This window comes from Haemorhous mexicanus, chromosome 1 (assembly GCF_027477595.1).
Source record: "Haemorhous mexicanus isolate bHaeMex1 chromosome 1, bHaeMex1.pri, whole genome shotgun sequence".
Taxonomy (NCBI): Eukaryota; Metazoa; Chordata; class Aves; order Passeriformes; family Fringillidae; genus Haemorhous; species Haemorhous mexicanus.
Genome location: NC_082341.1, coordinates 115,719,043 through 115,741,447, shown reverse-complemented (window position 1 = coordinate 115,741,447; position 22,405 = coordinate 115,719,043). Strand labels below are relative to the sequence as shown.

Genomic DNA, 22,405 nt, shown 5'->3' with positions numbered 1-22,405 from the left:
CATGGCCGCCCCCTGGGCCCGCTCCCCCCGCGCCTGCCGCATCCCGGGCCGAGAGGCTGTGCCAGCCCTCCAGGGAAAGGGCTGCGGGTGGCTGCGGCGGGGGCGGGGGGATTTCGTGCCGCCGCGGTGGGCACAGACAGCCCCTGCGCAGCCATCAGCCTGCACCCAGTGCGGGCAGGGAGTACCGTGAGGTACATCGTCTCCGGTTTATTTTCAGTGCAATGAATGTCCTGTGCCTGCCCGGCGTAGTGCTTGCTGCAGGCACGGGGAGCGGTACGCTGGAGATGGATGGGTGATAGAATCATGGAATGTTAAGGGTTGGATGGAACCTAAAGATCATCTACTGCAAACACCCCCTGCCATGCCCAGGGACACTTCCCACTACACCCGGTTGCTCAAGGCCTTATCCAGGCTGACCTTGAAAACTGCCAGGGTTGGGGCATGCACAAACTCCCTGGGCAACCTGTTCCCTTGTCTCACCACCCTCACAGTAAAGAGTTTCTTGCTAACACCTAACCTAAATTGCCCCTCTTTCAATCTGTACCCATTGTTCTTTGTCCTGTCACTACGATTCCTGATGAAGAGTCCTTCTTCAGCTTCCCTGTAGGCCCCCTTCAGATACTGTGAGGTCTCCACGCAGCCTTCTCTTCTCCAGGCTGAGCAGCCCCATCTTTCTCAGCCTGTCTTTGTAGGGGAGGTGCTCCAGTCCTCTTATCAGCTTCATGGCCCTCTTCTGGACTTGCTGGTGATGCCCTCCTCTGTCAGAAGAGCTGTGTGGGCAGCCATGGATGGGTTTCAGTGCCAGCCAGCCCTGTTCCCTTGTTGTTGTGCATGGGTGCTGGTGTGTGTATGCAGTGATACAGCTGATACCTTTTGCATTGGGCTGTCCTGCACACCTGCAGCACACTTGCACCATGGCCGTGTAGCCTGTGGACAGCACAGGCCTTGGGAACTATGAGCTTGACTTAAGGAAGCCTTTGACTTTGGAAACAAGCCCCAAATGTAAGAAAATTCACCATGATGCCACACAAGACCCTGCTGTGCAGTGTCACGGCAGCTACAAACACTTGCTGTAAATAGCAATGTGTCATGGTTGGTGTGACTTGAGGTGCAGGGAATGGAAATAAAACCTCGTGCCACTGTCACTGCTGGTGTTCGCTGTTGCTTTCTGCTTTTGCCAGAACCCAGCACTTGAGACATGTCTTGCCACCAGCCTTGGTGCTTTTTTACCATGTGCAGGTGGTTGTATGGTGTGCAGCGCAGTATATAGTTACAGCTGTTGCTGAAAATAGTGTTGTTCCATATTTGGCCCTCAAGGTATTACATTGGCTATTACAGGCAATAAAAACATTTGCATATGGCTGTGATAAGAAAACATGGACTTGGGACCCTGATATGCAAATATTATGATATATTTTAAAGCCAGGTCTGTTCCTCTGAGGAAGACTTGTGGGTCCCTTCTCCCATGTAGCCAATGGGACAGCCCAGAAACTGGGGAGAGTGGGTAGATAGGAGGAATGTCTTTAGCCCCAAGTACCAGAAGAGGTTTCTCTTTTACCCATAACAAGAGAAAAGTGGTTTTTATCAGCTTCACTAAAGGCTGGATTGTGTGGAATAGAATACAGCTGGAGGACTCCTTTTGTATTTAAGACAGTGCTTCTGGGACCTAAAAAGTTAGTAAGATATCTGACCAGTAGTAATATCACACATGAAAATAAAAATTCAATTATTTTATGAAAAACTAACCACAAAACTGTATCCTTAAGTTGTCAATGTCAAAAAAGATCAGGAAACTTTCTTTTTCTTTATAGATGTTAAAGTAGCTCAAAAATGGAGTCTTATCAACTGTTACTATTTCATTGTGAGTCCCATGGTGTTTGTAATTTTTTCTTTTAAAATCCCATCTCCAGTCAAATGCTCATGAAAATTCTGCTTTTGTGTCAAAAACCCCCTCATACAAAAATCCTTTAGCAATCTCCACAGTTGTATAGGAAAGATTGTCTTAGCAACAACCCCCTGTCAGTTCTCAAAATCTCTCAAGGACCATAGATATTTCATTATCAGCCTTTAGATTGATGAGTATATAAAGTGTGGGTAGTTAGTGTGGTTCTAGAGACTGTTGATTTATTAATGAATAAATGGTCTTGCAGGCTCATGTTTGACAACTTCCACTTTAAAATCTGCAGATTTCCTGAGTGGACCCTGTAGACTTAGAAACCAGGAAATAAAAAAGCAGGGTTTTTTTTCCTAAATTGTAAGATTTTTCAGGGCAATTTAGTGATTTTCCATACCCCATTTCATTAATCCAAATATCAGTTAAGTAATTATCCTTAAAACAAAGTGAGCGAATGAAGGATATAATTTGAGCAGAATCCTTTCAACATAATGCCTAGTAAGCTCTTTGAAAAAAATTCAGAAGGTGCTCAAAATAACAAAACCAGACAAATTTAATTATAGAGATAGGAACACTGAATACGTCTTAAATTTTATAAAACTTGGCCTCATAATAGGGGAGTCTAGAAGCTTCAGTTTCAGAAGTTTACAAGCCAGATTGTAAAAGCTAACCTGAAAAAAGCTGTGTGACTATGCAAGATCTGGAGAAGGAGAGCATTCTAGTAAACTTGCTGAAGACCCTGTTTCCCAGGTCCCATCTCACTGGGAGACATTCCTTCTGCTGCAACACAGCAGCACAGGAGGACCAAATGTGAAAGCAGCATCAATGCCATTATTTTTTTGGCCTCTTAATAGTAATAGGTTGACTTCAGTGGGACCAAAAAAGCAAAATAAATTGCTATGGTAACTACAGCATCAATAACTCACAAGGATTAATTCAGAGAATTGATATAGCATCAGTTGAGTTGGCCACAGTCATCATCCCCAGTTTTACCAGCAGGTTGAGAGAGGTGATTCCACCCCTCACTCTGCTCTCATGAGACCCCACCTGAAGGGCTGTGTCCAGGACTGCAGTGCACAGCACAGAAAAGACATGGATCTGTTGGAGTGGGTCCAGAGGAGGGACACAAAGATGATTGGGGGGCTGGAGCTTCTCTCCTACAAAGACGGGCTGAGAGAACTGCCACTGTTCAGTCTGGAGAAGGGAAAGCTCCAGGGAGAGCTTATTGTAGCCTTTCAGTACTTGAAGGGCACTTACAGGAAAGATGGACAGTGAGTTTTCACCAGGTCTGTTGTGACAGAACAAGGGGCAATCTTTTTAAACTGAAAAAGGGCAGATTTAGATTGGACAGAAGGAAGAGATTTTTTACAGTGATGATGATGAGTCACTGGAACAGGTTGCCCAGGGCAGTGTGAGTGTCCCATTCCCAGAAGTGATCAGAGCCACGTTGTATGAGGCTTTGAGCAACTTGATATGGTAGAAGGTATCCCCATCCATGGAAGGGGGGTTGGAACTAGAGTATCTTAAGGTCCCTTCCAGCACACACCATTCTGTGGTTCTATGATTCTGTCTCTGTAACTCATGATGCTCTGTATAACTGAGTTCTGGGAAGGATGAAAGCAAACAATAGGGCGCTCAACTGGACACTGTTGTCTTAATTGATTTTTTAAAAAATTTCAGTGAATATGCAGGCTGAAACATACACTGGATGGAGAAGGAACGTCTATAAGCTATGAGCATAAACAAGGTGGCAAAAAAAAAAAGGTGGGGGGGAGGAAAAAAAGGAGCATCTGAGCAGAAAATCTAGTAGAAAAAATGAAATGGAGCAATGCTTTTTACATCAACATCCAAAATCTGAGTGAAATACAAAAAGATTTTTTTTGTGGTTTCATCAGAAATCCTAAAATGTATTTGTCCAAAAAAAAAAAATTGACTAAAAAGTATTCCTGACCCCTGGAGGAGAGTGTAATGATGGCATTGTGTTGTGAAGTACTCTCAGATGGTAGGTTACTGTTAGAAATGACTGAACAAGATGGAAAAAGGGCAGTAGTAGGGAATAGATGGATGGGATAAAACCCCAGATACAGAATGAAACCCCAACCTAAACTCATTGTATCAGCTGGTGACAGCTACCTCAAGGGTCTGTTCATTTTTCCTAGGCTACATTTAGCAGCTTGCCATGGCAGTAAAATACTGTTGAATCAAATTGAATTTAATTTCATGTATATGCCTACATGAAAACCAAGCACACATATTTACCAGATGTGCAGCTGTTCCTGTTGTCTCCCCAGAAAGCAAATTTCAGGATACATGCAGAATATCCCCAATGAAAAGTTATGCTAGAAATTATTTGATTTGACAGAAAATTACTGTGTCATTTCCTTTTAAAGTCTGTAGCACACAAAATCCAGTACTATAATAGGCTATTACCACAGAACAGAACAGGGCTTGCCTGTATGGTCTTTTAAAAATCTTGGTGATCCATGCTGGGTAACCAATGTGCTTTGTCAATAAAGTAATAACATATTTTTCTTAGAGCAGGCAAGGCTTAAATTGTGTAGATGAAGTACACACTCAGTCCTCATAGCTGACTCTGTTGGTGCAAGTGCATCAAAGCCTTTTCAGTCATTTTGGATTGAGTGACTCCTATAAAGTGCAAGCAAATGAGTGGGTGTAATATATTTACAAAGAGAGACACGTGACACAAGAATTTCTACTACACTAGCAGCCTTGGTTTTACTAAATGTTTCACAAAATATGTCCTCTCCTGCAGTGTGTCTTGGGAAATGTAGTCCAGGAAAACTCAAACCTGACATAAAGAAATGGTCAAAGTTTGAGATAACCAAATTGCAGCTTCTTGTAGGTATAGCAGTATATCAGAAGATGCAGTTTAATGTTGAATCAATGCATAAAGGAACAAAATATGCATTTGAAAATGCAGTCTTTGTTAATGTTTTGTTCAGCAGAATAAAAACATTACTCTTTTTGTTGTCAGCAAGATGGAAACAGATGTTGGCTTTCCTTGTGAGATAAATTTGAAGCTGTAGTCATCTCTGATGTGTATGGGAAACTGTGATCTCTGCATTTGCTGAGGAATGAAAGGTGATGATGGTGTGCCCCTAATCCTTTGCAGGCTAAGCATCATTTTGGAGAGAATAGGACAATTTGGAAGATTGAGCCACAGTTTATTAAAATCAATGTTACCCTGAGATTAGCTATGGTGGTTAGAGCATGCTGTTAATATTTTCAGGGTTGTGATCCCTGTAGAGGCCATTCACTTTAGAGTTGAACTTGATGATCCTTGTGGGTGTTTTCTAACTCAGAATATTCTGTGATTCTTCAATGGGATTTTAAATTATGCTGTTATTTGTGAAGAAAGAATGTGCTGAACCCCTTGCAAGGGAAGCTATTTTTGGCAGGAGATGAAATTGGGCTCCTGGAATTGGGAGATAAGCTGGAAACAAGGCAGTGACATGACAAAGCCTTAGGGAGGTGATCACCTATTTCTCACTGCCACCAAGAGGCCCTTGCTAACTCCTTCTTAGCAGATATGATCTAGTATGACAGAGGAACTTTATTCTTCTGTGAATCCTAGAGAGGTTAGTGTCGTGCCTGTGCTCCAAGTGAACATAACTAAGAAACAGCAGCACAGCAGTCTGTAAAGCTTTTGTGGTAGGCTCTTGGCATAGGATCAGCCAAAGTTTCTGTATTTACCCCTACTAGTCTGTAAATGTGTCTCAGATGAAATGTAGATCAGATGAGTGATTTATGACAAGACAAGAAATTACATTGTGAGCAACAGAAGACAGTCCCTTTTCTGTCGGGGGTAGACTAAATGACCATTTGATTTTTCTTTCATCTGTCCCTAATTTTCTATAGTACTTTCCAGCTCAAGAGATCCCGTATGACAAATTAAAGCTAAACTGTCAATTACAACCAGCTAAACTGTCAATTACAACCAACCACCAGGGTTGGTTGGCATATCCATCAGTCAAGTTGTACATATCATGTGAATGTCATGAGAGGAAGAGAACTTTATTGTCAGTACTGAAGGCATCCAAGCGCTGTTTCCCATTAACTTAATACAGCCAATATACACAGGCGAGTGAGAAAATGCACAGGTCACTTAATACTGGTAAATTACAGTTTTGATACAGTTTGAACACAGTAGTTTAAGATATTAGGAGACAGATCATCAAATTCTTCTGAACTTCATGAATATTGTAATCATTATACTGTGTTTAAAACATAATTGAATTTTAAGCCTGTGTTTCAACTCTTCTTCCTGTTCTTATAAACAGCTGAGGAACTTAAACTTTCGTCTTTTTATATAAAGAGAGAAAGTTTAAGTAAGGATGCATGCTCACAGAGAATTGTTAATATAGTGTTTGGTTCATGTTTTGAGCACAGAATTGTACTATTAATTACAAAGCTTTGTGCAGTTTGCATATTACCCATTGTAGGTATGACAAAATAAGCATGAATTTTATTAGACAGAGCAGACTGTTTCAGCTGCATATTTTCTTTTCTTTCATTAACTGTACTATATGTATACTAATATTATATATCATATATATCATATATCATATCATATCATATATCATATCAATCTTATATATATTTGCATGCAAAGCTTAGTGTATGGTAGTAAATTCTTGGGCATGCTTGGATTAAGGCAGAGACTCGCAAGCGCATCTCATTAATAAGGAGTCTTCAACTTGCAAATACTCTGACTCCCTGTCTTTCATCCTGCATCAGATGTTGGGCAAATCTGGTTACCCACTTATTCAAAACACCAGTTCTTGCAGTATTGTTGGACTAATAACGGTCCCCTTCATTATTTGGCTGTTCCCTTAATTCTGTTAGAAAAGTAATTGGGGTGGTGGGCAGCGTCATTAGTGATCAGAAGTGGGATGAGAGAGGTATCTCTTACCTACACTAAAAAAAAATTAGGCAGCTAATATCTATAAAAATTAGAAAGCTGAATTTACTCAATATAACATTATTTGCAAAGTCAGTGTTGTAGTTACCATTGTTTTGAACTGTTTGCTGCTCAGGCATTTTCCAAATTTGATGCACGAAAAGTTCTGAGTAAAATTCATGTCACTGAACATCTAACCTCTTTCTATTATGAATTGACAGTCCAGACATTGTCCATTTCAGTTTCAGAGCAACATAATAAAGGAAATTGTAACATTTACTCTTCCATTTAATAATTGATGGAAGATGTGCACGCAAGATAAGACTGCAGAACATTTTAAAGAAAATTCACACAGAGGCTTTAGATACAGCCTTTTAAAGAAGGGCACTGCTATACAGTAAAGGCCTGAATGAGAGATAGAACAAACAGGAACTCATGGAATTTCACTGCCAGTGGCACAACTGACACAGATTTTGATTTCCAGCCCTCTGGTGAGTGTTGGTGCCTGGGCATGCCTGAGAGAACATTCACACAGTCCCTGTGGAAATTGCTAGCCATAAATCTGTTTAAGCCCTGGAAAAAGTGTTTGGACTGCATGAGGAGCTGCAGATGGAATGAGAGAGGAGCAAGGGGGAGAAAAAGTAAAAGCAGCAGGGAAAATGCATTTTATCTTTGTGCTTCTGTAGAAGAACCAATGTCACTCCCACAAACATTTAAGCGGAGTATTCTTGCTGCTTTAAAAAGGGCATCAGAAAAGGCAAGAAAGACTTTGATTCATACAGCGCTTATTACAAGGTTGATATATCTTGTTCAGAGAAAAACTGAGTTAACTGGGTCTTCAAAGAAGTTCAGGGGACTATTTGAGGTCATTGTGTCCTTGTAGTGCATGACCTTCCAGGCCAAATAGAGTTTAGTGGGCTTGCCTGAAGGTCCATCATATGTAACATTAGCAAGTGTTTTCTATTACACCAACAGCTTCAATGTAATATCTGATACAGAAGAGTTTTCTATCTAAAGGAGATTACCAAAAGGATTCAAAGGGACTCCCTTTTTTAATAAGCACCACCATTTTTCTCTGAGGTTCTTTTTATATCTATTTCATTTACATCAGTGTAACAAAAATTAGTTGGCAAGGTGAAACTGTAGATCAGTGTTGAAAATTTCTCCTAAGCAAAGTCTGGCTAGTATTGACTTCAGTGTACAGTAGCAGCATGTTTGTGCTGAATGGTGGTATGAACTCCCCATCTGCAGATGTCAGCTTCCGAACTATCACGCTGGTCAGGACTGAACATATGGTGGAGCAGTGTTTTACAAAACTTGGTTCTGCAGGCAAGGATTGGCCTCTTCATGCTGTAGACTTTGTTTATGGTTGAGGAAGGGAGGAAGAAGAAAAGGAAAAAAAAGTGGTGTAAATAATCTGATTATCTGCAACAGTGCTTCCTCACAGAAACACAAGATTTTTGCAACTGGCACTTGTTCTTGCCTAGGTTACCCAGGAGAGAAAAGTGTTGCAGGAGTAAAAAAGTGATAGAATTGGGGAAATGTAACTTAATTAAAGAAAAACTCAACAATTAAGTTATTGAAGAGCCCCACATAAGCCTGCTGAGGTAATTTCATAGAACCTGATCTGTGTGCACACACATACAAATATTAACAAAACTAAAAAAAAAAAAAGGAATATTCATTATTTTGCAATTAATTGAATTTGATGATTCTTTTATTCTTTTGAGGGTTCAAGCCTTCCCTCGGGTCTGAGGGAGGATGAAAAAACTTCTGTTTTTTTCCTGTCTTTTTGGAAGGAAAACTTTTATACCCCTCCATGAAGAATCTTCCTGAGGATCATGGTTAAATATTTGGCTCATGGCATTGCTGGCTGCATCAAAAACTTATTGCCAATATCTGACATGATATTTTGTTTCAAACCTGGTAGAGAGATTGTGTATCCAATGTTTTGCCTGATTTTTCTGGGTACTGTGCTGCTACATCTGAGAACAGACCCTAACCCCTACAGTTCCTGCTTTGCTGATGTTTGTATGTTATCAGGGCTGGCACAGTGCTGCTGCTGAGAGCCCATGCAAGTTGAAATCAGTGACCTTGCATTCTGCTTGTGCTGATATGACCCTGAGTCCCCAGTGGCTTCTGTCCCTGGCCAGGTAACATTACCTGTGCAATTACAGAGAGCCCCTTCATAATCTGCTCATTTGTCCTTGCAGGAATCTAGAGGGATCTCCACTAGAGGCTGTTAATTTTTACTCAAAGAGTGTTTATTCTGGGAAGTACCTCTTTGCTCCCTGCAACAAGCAGCTTTTTTCCAGTGTGGGAAGTACATTGATAATGTGGTCAGAGATCTAGGCCACAACGTGGATGTCCTGGGGACTTCTGTCCCCTTTGCCACTGTAGCTGGGGACAGTTGTCGTTATTCTGCACTTGGCCTTGCAAGTGAGGCTGCTGAGCCAGTGCTTAGGCTGTATCAACACCAAAGCTGTGCATGGGTGGTGCAAAGCCACTGATGTTTACAGTACCTTAAGCTGCCTGTACAGAACCAGTGCAGCTTAAAATCTGATCCCCAGTGTCCTTACTGATAATGTTAATGAGGTTACCAGTTAATGGCACCTGATGGGCTGGTGTAGCAGTGGTTTTGGTGATGGAGACAGCTGTCCTCTGGGAGCTGTGCTGAGACCATGAACTCATTCTGTATAAGCAAGGGAACAGCTGTTGCAGAAACATGGATGGGAAAGATAAGGTCACACGTTTCATCTCCCTGCCACCCCAAGGCTGTTCCTTGCCATAGGCAGCAGGTAAAAGGAGGAAGCAACTTTAGGAACAAAAGCCCTTGCTAGAGTTGGAGCCAGAGACCTAGACACAAAACCACTATATCCTGTCAGCAGTCCTCTGATTCATCCTCTTTCCCTGACTTTTGAAATATTGTACCAATTAACTAGGATTTTGAACCTTTTTTTTATTTAGACCTTTTGTCACTGTGCGGTGTTGATCTGTGGTGTGGTATGCTTTTGGCACTTCACTGCAGTATGTAACACTTGGCACTTGCATTTCACATTATGTATTAAAAAAGCTCCCTCTGCCAACACCCTTACATCAGAGGCTTATGAGTATTTGGAGTATAATTAAAAAAAATATGTATTTAATATACATAATTTCACAGGCAGCACTTTGGGGTAATGGGTTCTTATTATTTAAGCTTCACTTTAATGTTAGGTTACTTTTGGTGTACAGTAGTTGCATTTCATCAGTCTGAAAAAAGGTGGCATTATAGATCTACATTGCATTCCCCTAGTGCTTGAATACCTGTAAAGTATAGCACACTTTAAATTATAACTGGGAGATGGTTCATTTTTGGAGCATGACAGGAATGTTAAGAGTTAACCTTTAATTAGTAGCTTGTCCATTTCTTTTTTCTGGGCTGATGACAATACCTGATCTTATAATTTAGGAAAAAGCCCTGAACATACTAAGCAGGCCCACACTAGGATTCACACCCATTTATTTTAAAATCCCCTACAGTAAAAAAAAAAAAATTGAGGAGAATTAGTTGGTTTATCCTTGTATTCTTATTCAGGAAAAGCAAATCTTTCATGCTCATCAGATACAAAGGACTGTCTATCTTGAGACTAAAGTTTTGTATATATTATAATTGCTGCTAACTTTTGGAAAGAAAGTTTCACGGAAATCACTGTACAGTGTGCTGAGCTGTTGTAGTGGGGAGCTGAAGTCCCTTCCCTTTAAAACACTCACCAGGAGTAGCTGACCCTTCCAGATTAGCTGTGAGATTGAAAAGGCAATTCCCCTGCCAAGCATTTAGCTTGGCATTGCAGTCTTTGCTGGAAAAGTCCTGGAGCAACTGTTTACAGCTTGGCAGAAATAATTATCAGATAAAATGTATGAAGAGTAGAAAGACATGAAAAAGACAATGTCATTTCAGTATTCATACACTTAGTGGACACTTGTGCTTCAGTGAGTTGTTGTTTGTCCTTCCATTTTTTTACTTAGTCTGATGGTGTGTTTACAGTTTTTTCAGCAGTTGAAGAAATCTCTACACAGAAAGATTACCTCCAGCCTCAGAATATCTTTGAAACTTTTTTACTGTCTTAAGAGGAATCTTATAGTTATATAACACTTACCTCTATGGTCAGTTTTACTTTCAGGAAAAGAATAAAATGTTACTTTAATGGGATGAATTTTCACACACTTTCATCTTACTTCATGGTAGAACTGAAATGTTGACAGCTTTTTAGCTTAAAATCTACAATTTATTAGAATTCATAGTATTACAGAAAATTCTGGTAGAAGGTGCTTATACCTAGATGAATCCTTTAATGAGTCATGAAAAAGGAATACATGCATTAAAACTTTGGTTATGAATGTGAGCTTAAACAAAAAGCTTCAGTTAGATTTGGCTCTCTGTTCAGTTACCCTTGATGTCCAAGCTAGGTTTATCAGCTCTTAGTTGCTTAAAATAGTGACTTTGAAGAGGGCAAGTGAAGTGTGCTGGAGGTTTCCAGACCTGTCAAGAATATTTTCAAAAAAAATCAGCTTCAATGTCAAAACTTAATTCTTTCTAATAGAATACTAACCAATTAGAAAAGAGACAATATCCTTCAGGGAACAGGAAATAATACAATCTGGTTATCAAAAAAAGAAATAGTTATTGCTTCTCTTTTAAAATATAAGCTTCAGAAAAAAAAACTTCTTTGAAACTTCCTAAGATTAGAAATTATTTTGAGACAATTTTTCAAAATTAGGAATTCACAAGTAAATTATAGTTAAGTTCATGTCAATAAAAATATGTAATTCAAGAAATTGCTTCCTTTTAAAATCTGCAGATTTTGTTTTGTTTTGTTATTGATATTATTACTATAAATTTACCATAATTTTTCAGCTTTGAGATGCAATCTGCCATTCCCCTGCAGGTTCTATATGTGCTCTTCATCTCTCTCTCTGTCCAATTCTAGCTTTGGTTCGATTGGAACTGTCACATACATTTCACTCAATATGATGCATGTAGTGCCTGGGTTACTTTTTCATGTACTAAATACCCCAACTCAACAAATTCTTGTAGACAGAATAGAGCATTAAATTGCTTTCTCTGTAAAAAAAAAAAAAAAATGAAAAAAGGCCAGCTGATATCAGGTTGCATATAATGATGGAAGCATCATCTGTTGTTTCAACAGGCCAAGTAGGCAGGAATTTGCTAGAGAGGGAGGCCTGTAGAAGGGCTAATGTGGCAAATAAAATCTGTTTCAGAATAAGTGTTTGTTCAGCTTCTTTCTGATCTCCTGAGTCAAACCAGGGCCATGTGTGTCCCTGAGCTAGATAGTTACATATCTTTGTCATCAGTTTGGGTAATGTTCATCACAATATGTGTGTGTGAAAAATCCTATCATCTTGTTGCCTTATTAAGGAAGGTATGTAGGCATTTATATTGCCATTTTAGTTGGGAAAATGAGTATGTCTTTGGAACAAAGCTCTTGACCATGTTTGCTGGGCTTTGTAACACACTGAAATATTTTTTCAGTATATAAACAGATTCCTTTCAATGAAAGAAAACTGGCATTTGATAGACATGCACCTACTGGGGTGCGACTGGAATTGTGCCCATTGCAGAGGTCCAAGTCAGAGATAACCTGAAATGCTTACGCTGTGGCACGAGCTCCTTGGCATCATGTGCTTCGCTCCGCAGATGTGCTGCTCCTGCGGTGACCTGCTTGCTGATGGAGATGCAGCTTGTGGTGTTTGGTTAGCCTGCAGCTAACCAAACCTCACAAACAGTGGAGTGTGACCCAGCTTCTGACCTGCTTTTGTTCAGAAGGATTGTGTAAATGTTGAAACATCAAAGGAAAAAATAATCAGGTGCTGAGGGAAAAGGGTATTCAGACCTCAGTTAAGAAGCAGCTCTTAACTGTGAAAAGTGAACTGCAACCAGGGCTCTCTGCCTGTCCTGTGTTCCTCACAGGGTTTCCTGCTGATCCTTCAAGGCTCTGAATGCAGGCATCTTTTTGAAATTATCTCTTGTTTCCTATGTCCATGCTTGTTTTTGGTAGGACACTCAAGAGTCAGTACCTGCACTCCATGTTTTAGTTCCAATATTTTCTGCACTCTCACTGACGATAGCTCTACATTTCACAGAAGGGGTCAGGCTGGGAGGGCCCACTGTGGCCATCTGGTCCAACCTCTGTGCTCAAGCAGGGTCATCCTAAAGCACATGGCGCCAGGTTGCATCCAGGCAGTTCTTGAGTATTTCCAGTGAGGGAGACTCCACACCCTCTCTGGGCAATCTGTCCCCTTGCATGGTCACTGAACAGGAGTTCTTCCTCATATTCAGGTGGAACTTCCTGTGCATCAGTTTCTGCCTCTTGCTATCCATATACATTTCTGAAGAAAGATGAGGAAAAAAAGTTTTTGCCCTTTAATATGGAAAGAACATTAAATACTTATTGCAGAGACCACTGGCCAGGTTATTATCCTATTCATGCCAAAGAAACCTCTGAAAATACCCTTGACAATATTTTGTGTATCATGAAATAATCTCTGGGCCTATTTTACCATGCTGCAAGGAAAGACAGGTGACAGACCTCCCTTTTACAATTTGGCAAGTTGAGTTTCACAACCCATTCCCTCTACTTGATAGAGCTTAATTTAATGGAGCTAATGATCCACACCAGATAATGGCCTCACCTGAAGAAACTCAGTAGGATAGCTCTTTTGGGTGGGATATTTTAGACTTAGGTGGTACCCAGCATTCACCCCTCACTGTTTATGAACAAAGATTTGGCTTTGGTGCTTTCCCATCATCTGAAACAGTTCAAGAGATAAAGGAGAAAGGGACTTCTGCTCAGTATTGATTTTGTGTATTGGCTGTTTTGAACTCACCTATCAAGCCAGTCCAGTAAGAGGACTTTTTGTCATCTTCAGCTTTCATGCACCAAAACTCTGTGTCTATTGCTTAGTTTTAGTCTCTCATCTCAAAGGGTAAATTAATTTGCCATTTAACTTCACTTTATTCTCTTTGTTTTCATGATCTGTGTCTACAATTAGTTTGACTCATTGCTGCCATGTCCTTGCTTATTTGTTTAGTTCTTGTAGCATATGTTTTTTCTAAAGGGAGAACTTGTCTGTTGGAAATGGTTCTGGTGTATCTGTTTTAATATAACTCTGATTTTTCCTGTCTCCATCTGCTGGTAAAAAATGAGATTTGCTGTTCAAACATGATATAATGAGGAACAGAAACTGTAAATTTCAAATAGTAAATAACCCTTTTGCTATTATAGACGTTTTCCATTTGGAACTGGACAGAAATGATCAGTTTATTTATTTTAGGCTACTTAATAATAGCTACCAAATACTAGTAACTTTTACTCTTTTGTGGATTTTCACTGTGCTGACAGGAATGAGTCAGATATTCAAATGGATGTACTCATAACCTGGGAGTTGAAATACATGGGCTGATTAAAGTAATTTGTTCATTTCTATGGGAGTAAGAGGCATTATAAAATGCTCATCCCTATTTTTAAATATCAATATATTTTACAGTTATTTTACTGAACAAGCAGATAAAGGAAATAGTGTAAAATGGGATTTTGAATTTGTTAATTTGTTTTGAATTATTTCTGCAGACAGATATATAGGGTTCACATTACACATCAACTACCGTTGCTTCCTCCTAACACTTTCCGTACAAAATTTTCGTATCTTGAACCCTGAGGGAGTAAAACATCTACATACAATCATGTCAGGAGCTCATTATGCATGAACTAACAATGTGTAGGGCTATGAGCAAAACTTTTTTGTTCATTCAGGGTATGGTGTTTCAGTCAGCAAAAGACTTTTTTTCTCATCCAGGGGAAATTCAAAACGTGGTACGAGTCAGCAGAGGTGTGGGGACATAAATGAGCTTTAACTCTGTTGCTGTCTAAGCTGATTATATGAGAAAAATGTTACACATCATATTTCTGCATTCAAAGCAATCTCAGATTTATATGTGATTTATATTATGTAATGAAATATTTAGGTGCATTGTTATTTGCATCTACTCCTAATGTTTTGTAGGTGCTTCTGGGTTCGATGCTTTTACAGCAGACGTTTTTATAGACCTGAACATTTTCTATAAAACTACCAACCAAGACTTTCCTCTTATTTTCTATTTCCGTCTATCATGTGTTTATAGGAATATTTTTCAAACACTGTCAAGATGCTGATAGTTATATTCATTCACAAAGCAAGAGGATGTTTTATGACCTATTTCCTCTTAGAAATTTCAACAGGAGATGGGGCAGCAAGGAGTTACAAGCACTTTTGTTTCAGTGGCATTAATTTTAAAGGCTTGTATTAAAATATTTTCTCCTCTGCAAAGTAACTATAAAAATGGCAACCTTTTATTTAATAGATATTTTTGCTGCCTTAAGAGTTTTATCTATTTGCTTTACTGGCAAAATTTCTTCCTTTCTTTATTCTGCCAAGCCCAGTAGATTCAACCTCAATAAAAGAGACTGCCTGTCTCCCCAGCCATCCTGGTTCATAGGGATCCTTAGCACTTTCTGGGAGGGAGGTGCACAACTCTCTCCAAAATTCACTTCTGTTCAGAAACTTATTCTTTGTCTAGATATCTAAAAAAAACCCAAGGAAACAACTTTAATCTCAGAGTACAAATGGATTTTGTAGTGCTAAAAATGAAAGGAAACATTTCTTTATTTGTATCCTAAGAACTCAGGAAAATCTCTGGATATACATAAAATCAAGAGTAAACAGGAAAAACTGTAATGCAAAGAGTAAAATGAAGTAAAATATCACTGATAGAGATTGAAACCATTCCAGCAACTATAAGGATGAATGTAGTTTGTCAGTGTCTGTCGCACTGCTGGCCAGAGAGGCATCTGAGAAAACTGGTTTAGGACAGGGCACGGCACACCTCAGTGATGGCTGAAAGGAGAGGGATGAAATGGCCTGAAAGATTGGACAGTCTAAGTTCAATGCTTGAAGCAAAGCATTCAGTGAGGCTTCCATTCCTAAGTCATTTTTGAAAGTGAGGCTTGGACCCTTTCCATGCTGAATAAAAGTCCTAAAAATACCTCAGTGATTTATAAATATCCCTCTTGCTAGTCCAGAGTTGTAACTGCCCAACTCACTTTGAAAGTGGTATTTAAGCTTCCTAGAATTATCAAGAAGAAACACAATTAATATCTAGTCTACCCAAGACAGGATTTACTCATAGTATCCCTGACAGATTTTTGCCTAACCTGGTCTCAAAATCCTCCTATGATATACATCCCACAGCCTCCCCAGGCAAACTGTTACTGAGCTTGACTATCCCCATCAATAGTAAGTTTTTCCAAATGTCTGATGTAAATCTCCCGTTGTGTGGTTTAAGCCTATTACTTGTCCTGTCCCTTGTGGACATTTCATAGCCTTTCAGTCATGGGAATAGCATTATAATGCATTCTCTCATTCAGGTTTTTTTTTTAGCCTTAGTTGAAGCTAAAAACCTGTCTCCTTAGGCAACGTGAAAATTTTTACCCAAAGTCAGCTTATAAAGCAGAGCTGCTTTGTTAATACCTTTATAAAATAGCAATTTCATGATAAAAGTGTAGTATAATGGCATATGGCAGGAAAGCCTGATACAACTGTGTCTACTTCAGAGACTTCATGGTTTAAATGGAGATTTGAGGTTTTATAAATTTCCCAGCATTTTACCTATTGGGATGTCAGTATGGAATATCAAAAGTGTCAGTAAGTAGCTACCTTTTTCAAGTTACTCATCTGGGGCATTGCTTCTGCAGCTGAGGCTCACGGCTCTGCCCAGCATTGCTTGTTGCTGGATGAACTGAGCAGTTCACTCACAGCACCTTGGCACCTTCTACAGCACTGCAGGTGTTCTGAATCAACGTCTACCTCATTGTCTTAGACAGCACCCAGCAGGATGAAGCCAACTCAGTTATGTCCAGGCTCCACTAGATAAAGTTACAGATGTAGATATTTAATTACATCCCCTGAAGCAGTTTCTACTCTAAGCCATTTCTTTCCCACCCTTTTTGATTGAAAAAGTTTGGAAAGTTTGTATTCATTTTCTAGCACTTCAGTTAGAAGTCATGACAATTTGTGCAGACTTTACTTCTGTGTATTTTTAGAAGTACTACCAATGCTTATTGATTTAGTCAGCAACATGGAGAAATACCCCTCCAAGAGCACCCCCAGCTCATACCTGCCAACCTTTGGGTGTCCGTCTCTGGGGAGGGAGGCAGGAGGACCATTAGAGAGGGCACTGCACACTATGGCCACCAAAAGCAGCAAAATTAGTTTCATTTCCAAGTTTCTTCTTTAAATGTCTTCATAATGTTTGCATGTGTCAGCTCTGCTGAGGTGGCATCTCAGGTTTTAAATTAATATTGTTGTAATGCATTTCTTTTTAATTAAAAAAGAGAGCTCCCTAGTAGGAAATTTCATAAAATAAAACTAATTAGTAATAAACAGATTAAATCTTTGTCAGTTAATCAACACTATAAACTTCTGAGTATTTGGAGAGCAGTGTGAGATAACACTGTCGTCATAATAAGAGTGTTTGAAATCATCAGGGATCCCACTGTGCTGTTTGGGTGGTGAGAAAATAATGATTGAAGATAGGCCCCCCTACAGTGCTCACATGTGAATTCCCCTAAAGATTAAAGCTGCAAAGATCTGAATTTGATGTTGGCCCTATCGCTAAAGCAATTTTTTTTGAAGAGTAGGCAATGGTGGTGGGTAGTACCAAGCAAATTCTTAATGATGCTTAACCTAAACCTGTCACAACACCACAAAGTTTTTGAGCTAGTGGTCAGCAACTGATCGTGGGCTGGGAGCTTTGCAGCTTTCTCAGAGCAACTGTTCCCAGCAGATCTGAGGCTTTAACCTGTGGTGGAGGTTGCCCTGCAAATTTCTCACGTTCTTCCACCCTCAATCCTCAACACGGTAATTTCCATCAGAACTGTGGCAGTCCTCTCATGGCACTTGTGCCAGGTTTCTGGCCAGGTCCATCTGTCTCCTGGGGATAAAGAACACAATGGAAGAGACCATATAGCTTTGGGCAGGGACCTTTCTGAAGAAAGTTGGGCATACTAGAGCAGGTGGGGCGTAGCCTGTCTGGCTGGTAGTGTATCAACACTTCCTAACCCACTGTCACTTGCGATAATGCACGTTTAGAAGGTTACTCTCTAAAGGCATTGACATTTTCTCCATTGCTACTAGGAACGTGTCAGAGCTCCTCTATATCACCCTGGGGGGGTTCTTTGGAGCCATTGGGATGATTTGGGTTCTTCCTTTGAAATATATAAAAAATTTAGGTGGGCTGGAATAAAAATAAGGGGAGTGAGAAAAATGAATCATGTTTGTCCACATACAGCAGACTTAGTGGAGTGGGTTAGCAAGAAGTTATGATCCAGGGAACAGCAAGTGGGAGTCATACAGAATTATTATCTTTTCATTTCTCATCTTTGTCTTTATTTGGTCACTGCAGCCATAATTGTATGTGTTTTGTCATAGAAGTGCCCATGTAAATCAGTTTTGTTGTGGCATGAATTAAACGAGGAGCAATAGTATTATAAAATACATTCAGTTTGGAACACTGTTATTGCTTAAAATACACAGTGAATGTTAGATTATACTGCTGCCTCCAAAGATCTAAATTCGAATACAGTGTTGGAGGACAAGTGAATTGGCCATTCTTATTTTATTTTTCATATACTGGTGTTGTATTACAAACTGCAGCCTGCTTGATAGATAGCTATTCTGGAAAAAATGAGAATCCCAGTTCTTGCTCCTTCATTAGAGCTGAGTCCATAGGCAGCTGTAAAACAAACAAAGCCTCATGTGGATGGTTCTGTTAAAAAGGCGGGAGCTGAATTGCACTGGTTAATTTCAGAGATGTTAGGGACTGTTTATTTTCAGAAGTCTTTAGCTACCCTGACACTATCACTTTTGAAAGTCAGATGCTAGATGTTCTCACTTTTCTACTGTTTCCAACTGGACATCTGCGTGCAAAAGTAGAAAATATTTAAAACACCCCTTTCTTTTCCTCATATTGTAGTATGTCTTCATGTAGTATGTCTTCATATAGTATGTCTTTGTAATTTTTGCAAGGGCAAATTGTTTATAACAACTTCCTTCATATTCATAATTACAATCAGCTCTTTGAATTAAAACCTTTTATTAAACATCTTTATGAAATACTCAGCACAGATTTACTGGGGAGTGAGAGAATAACAGAGCTGTTGCATCCTTGCTAACAACCACATAATGCATTTTTGTGCCATGTGTTTGGGACAGCTTCTGCCTTTGAATCATGTTTCTGCATTTGGAGGAAGAAGCACAGATCATTTTTGTTTTGTTTTTTTAAATACTGGAGTGGAAGATCCCTTTCTATCAAGAGGCCAAGTGTCCTGCTTTGGCAAAATGGGCTTCTTGCAAGGGTCTGTGTGATCCTTCTGATCACACAGCTTTCTTACAATACTGTGTCTGTTATTTGCATGGTGGGTGATCTTCAGATATTAATGGGTCTTTAACTCCCTTCTAAAAAAGGACAATGTGTCTCATGATTATCATAATTTGTCTATTCATCTTGTCTCCCTTACTTTTTCTGTTCTTTTTTTTTCCCCTTTTCAGGATGGAGTAGGTGTAGATGAGAAGCTGTCCTTACGGCGGGTGGCCGTTGTAGAAGATTTCTTTGACATTATCTATTCCATGCATGTTGAAACTGGGCCCAATGGAGAACAAATCAGAAAACACGCTGGACAAAAGAGAACCTATAAAGCAGTAAGTACAAAAACCAGCTTAAAGTGAACACCAGTCTCTAAAATTGTGAGTTATTTGGGTGTAGTCACATGGCATGAGATTTGTATGGCTTTTTTCCAACTAGATTAGTACTGACACCCTCACACTCAAATTGATTTCAGACATCTTTCATTAGTGCATGAAAACATATTGTTTAGAAATCACATTTGCTGTGTAAGAAGGGCCACATCCACTGACTTCACTAGACATTCTCTCATTGGTACAAGAAGAGAATTTGCTATTTCTATAATAGTTTCTAATAGTTCTGTATTAATTAATCGCTATTAAATGGATGAAGTGTTAAAGCAGAGTTAGAAGCTATTGTCACAACTTGCCTAAATGGATTGCTGTGTTTCAGCATATAAATGACGGTGCCTTATAGTTTATTGCTGTAGACTAAGTGATACCTAGTGGTTTAATGGTATGAAAACTTGTAAATGTCCTAAATTCAAAGGGCCGGAAAGCTACTAGTTATAATAATGAAAGTGTTGAGGGGGTACCTCCCATTCCTGCATAAACTGGCTGAGTAGAGAGAAAATACTATTTTGAAAATTTTAATTGCATCATAGTCCTAAAATTGCTATAAATGGCTTTTGTGATTAGTGACACAAATATAACACTTGGCTGTCCTATAGAGAACTAATGCAACATTTGCTACACTTTCCCAAGGTGCTTAAAATTCATGGTCTTGCCTGGGTTTGGGTGACTAACTTTCCATGTGCAGGGCTGTGATGGTGCCAGGCACACTCAGAGGTTGATCCTGACCCACCTGCCCAGCTGTTTCCAGTTGCTGAAGCACCAGAGTCTCTCCCAGGGTGGCAGGGCAGGGTTGTCCAGCCAAGGCCCCTGACCAGACTGCAGGGCGTCCAAGGCACCTCTCCCCCTGGTCCCAGTGGGATGAGGCTGGCAGGGAGCTGTGGACAGGGCCCTGAGGTGACCTATCCCCCTGGACACAGTTCTTCATCTTAAAAACAGCCTGCAGTTATGTGAGCTGTTTTCCATCAGGGGTCACCTGAATATGGGGAAGCTCCAGGTTTCTGATTCAATTTTGGCTGTAAGAAACAGCTGTTTTTCCATTACTGTTTCTTTCACCCTTACAGCAATCTTTACTTTATATCTGTGAATCCCTTCACAGATATTTTATTTATAGGCTATTTCAGATGGTTTGTTGAGGGATAAGCTCTTGGCAAAATTTCTTATAATTTGTTCCCAGAGGTATTGACCTTAAGATAGACATATGAAGACATCTTTCATCTGGGTGTGCTTTTGTAGGGCTTGGAGTGTTATTTCAGGGTGATCTAACGCAAACTCTCTAAATTAATTTTCACCTGGCACCTCAGCCATTTTGATACTTCATCTTCTCTTTCAGAAAGCATTAGAATACTGATATTTTCCATTGACCTTTCTCTTTCTATTTTGTTTTACCTAGTAGGTTGTTCAAAGGTATAGGTCACAAATGTCTTAGAATAATATACAGCTATAAAGAATGCTGCCAACTATAAATGCAATACTTCAAGTCATCATCCCACAAATGTGTGCCAAGTATAATATTTACTACTGTAAGAATCCCATGATTGCAGGTCAGATAGGAAACTTTTTTATTGTGAATAGCATGAAAGACTACTGTATCTTTGGTGAGAAGAACTATTTGTGCAGATTCAGAAGCCTACACAGTAGTTTAATCTCTTGTCAACTTTTATTGCAAGTGAGACATGAGCCTGTTGCATCATTAAGGGTGCCAACATGTAAGTTTTTGTCAGTCTGCAATATTTGTGCATTCATTTAATTGTATATTAATTTATCAAAGGCATTGAGTTGTCTTTCCCAGTGACAAGATTCACACATATAATTTTGAAAGACTTCCATAGATTAAAAAAATGGAAAAAATGACTCCAGAAGAAACAAATTTCAATTCTTGCTCTCAATTCTGACATAAGAATTAGGTTAATTAAACAGGCATCAAACTCAACCAGACCGTCAGGGGAAAGGCATGCTCCTTTACTGGACCTGTCCATGAAAATGCCTTGAGTAAAATTAAGAGCTGTAGTGTCAGTCTGTTCCAGGAAGCCACGCAGTATCTACCTCCTCTGTGGCACTGTGAGGAGGAAAAAGGTAATATCTCAGGTAACTGTCTCCCAAACCATTTTACTTTAAAAGCTTTATAAATCAAACTGAAGTACTTTGGCGGGGTTTAATTTCATTAAGTGAGTCTGGAACAAGATTAATTTAGTCTTGTTTCTTTATTCACGTGTCAGAAGTGAATCATCCCTGAGATCTCCGCATGTATTTATCATGCATAAGTATTCACCAAATGGTTTGAGTGAAGAACTTTTATAGGAGATGTGGTTCACAAACTCTGTGCTGCAATTGCTGTTTGTAATTCACCCCTGGCATGATCTAGTCACATTGCTTCTATTCTCTCACTGGATATCCAAAACCTTTTAACAGAGAAATTATGGGAAGAAAACACCACAAGTTCAGTACAAAATTCCTGAACTTCTGAAGTTCATAAATACTGTAATGGATTTTCAGTACCTAAGTATTTCTGAAAAATTAATGGCATAGCCCTTGAGAATTGCAACATATTGATTTTAAGTAATTAATTTGCTTATATGTGTGTGAGTCTCATTTTCAATAGTAAACCTGCTCCACTCAAAGTTTTGAACATGCTCAAGAATGATTGGAAGGGTAATGAAATTGTCAAAGGTGACTTAATTAACTACTGTCTGCATTTACATGGAGTAACAAATTTGGTATAGCTAGGGTCTTTTTAATTT

At 39.4% G+C, this 22,405-nt stretch overlaps 1 protein-coding gene across 4 annotated transcripts in view; it reads left to right on the top strand.

Moving 5' to 3' along the window:
* The window catches only part of NOL4 (nucleolar protein 4), a 189,280-nt gene that overhangs the window by 15,582 nt on the left and 151,293 nt on the right, over window positions 1–22,405 (top strand). For all 4 annotated transcript variants that reach the window (XM_059854443.1, XM_059854357.1, XM_059854263.1 and 1 more), the window contains exon 2: window positions 19,461–19,610. In XM_059854443.1, the coding sequence (XP_059710426.1) occupies window positions 19,461–19,610 (150 nt within the window). The remainder of the gene's footprint in view (window positions 1–19,460; window positions 19,611–22,405) is intronic.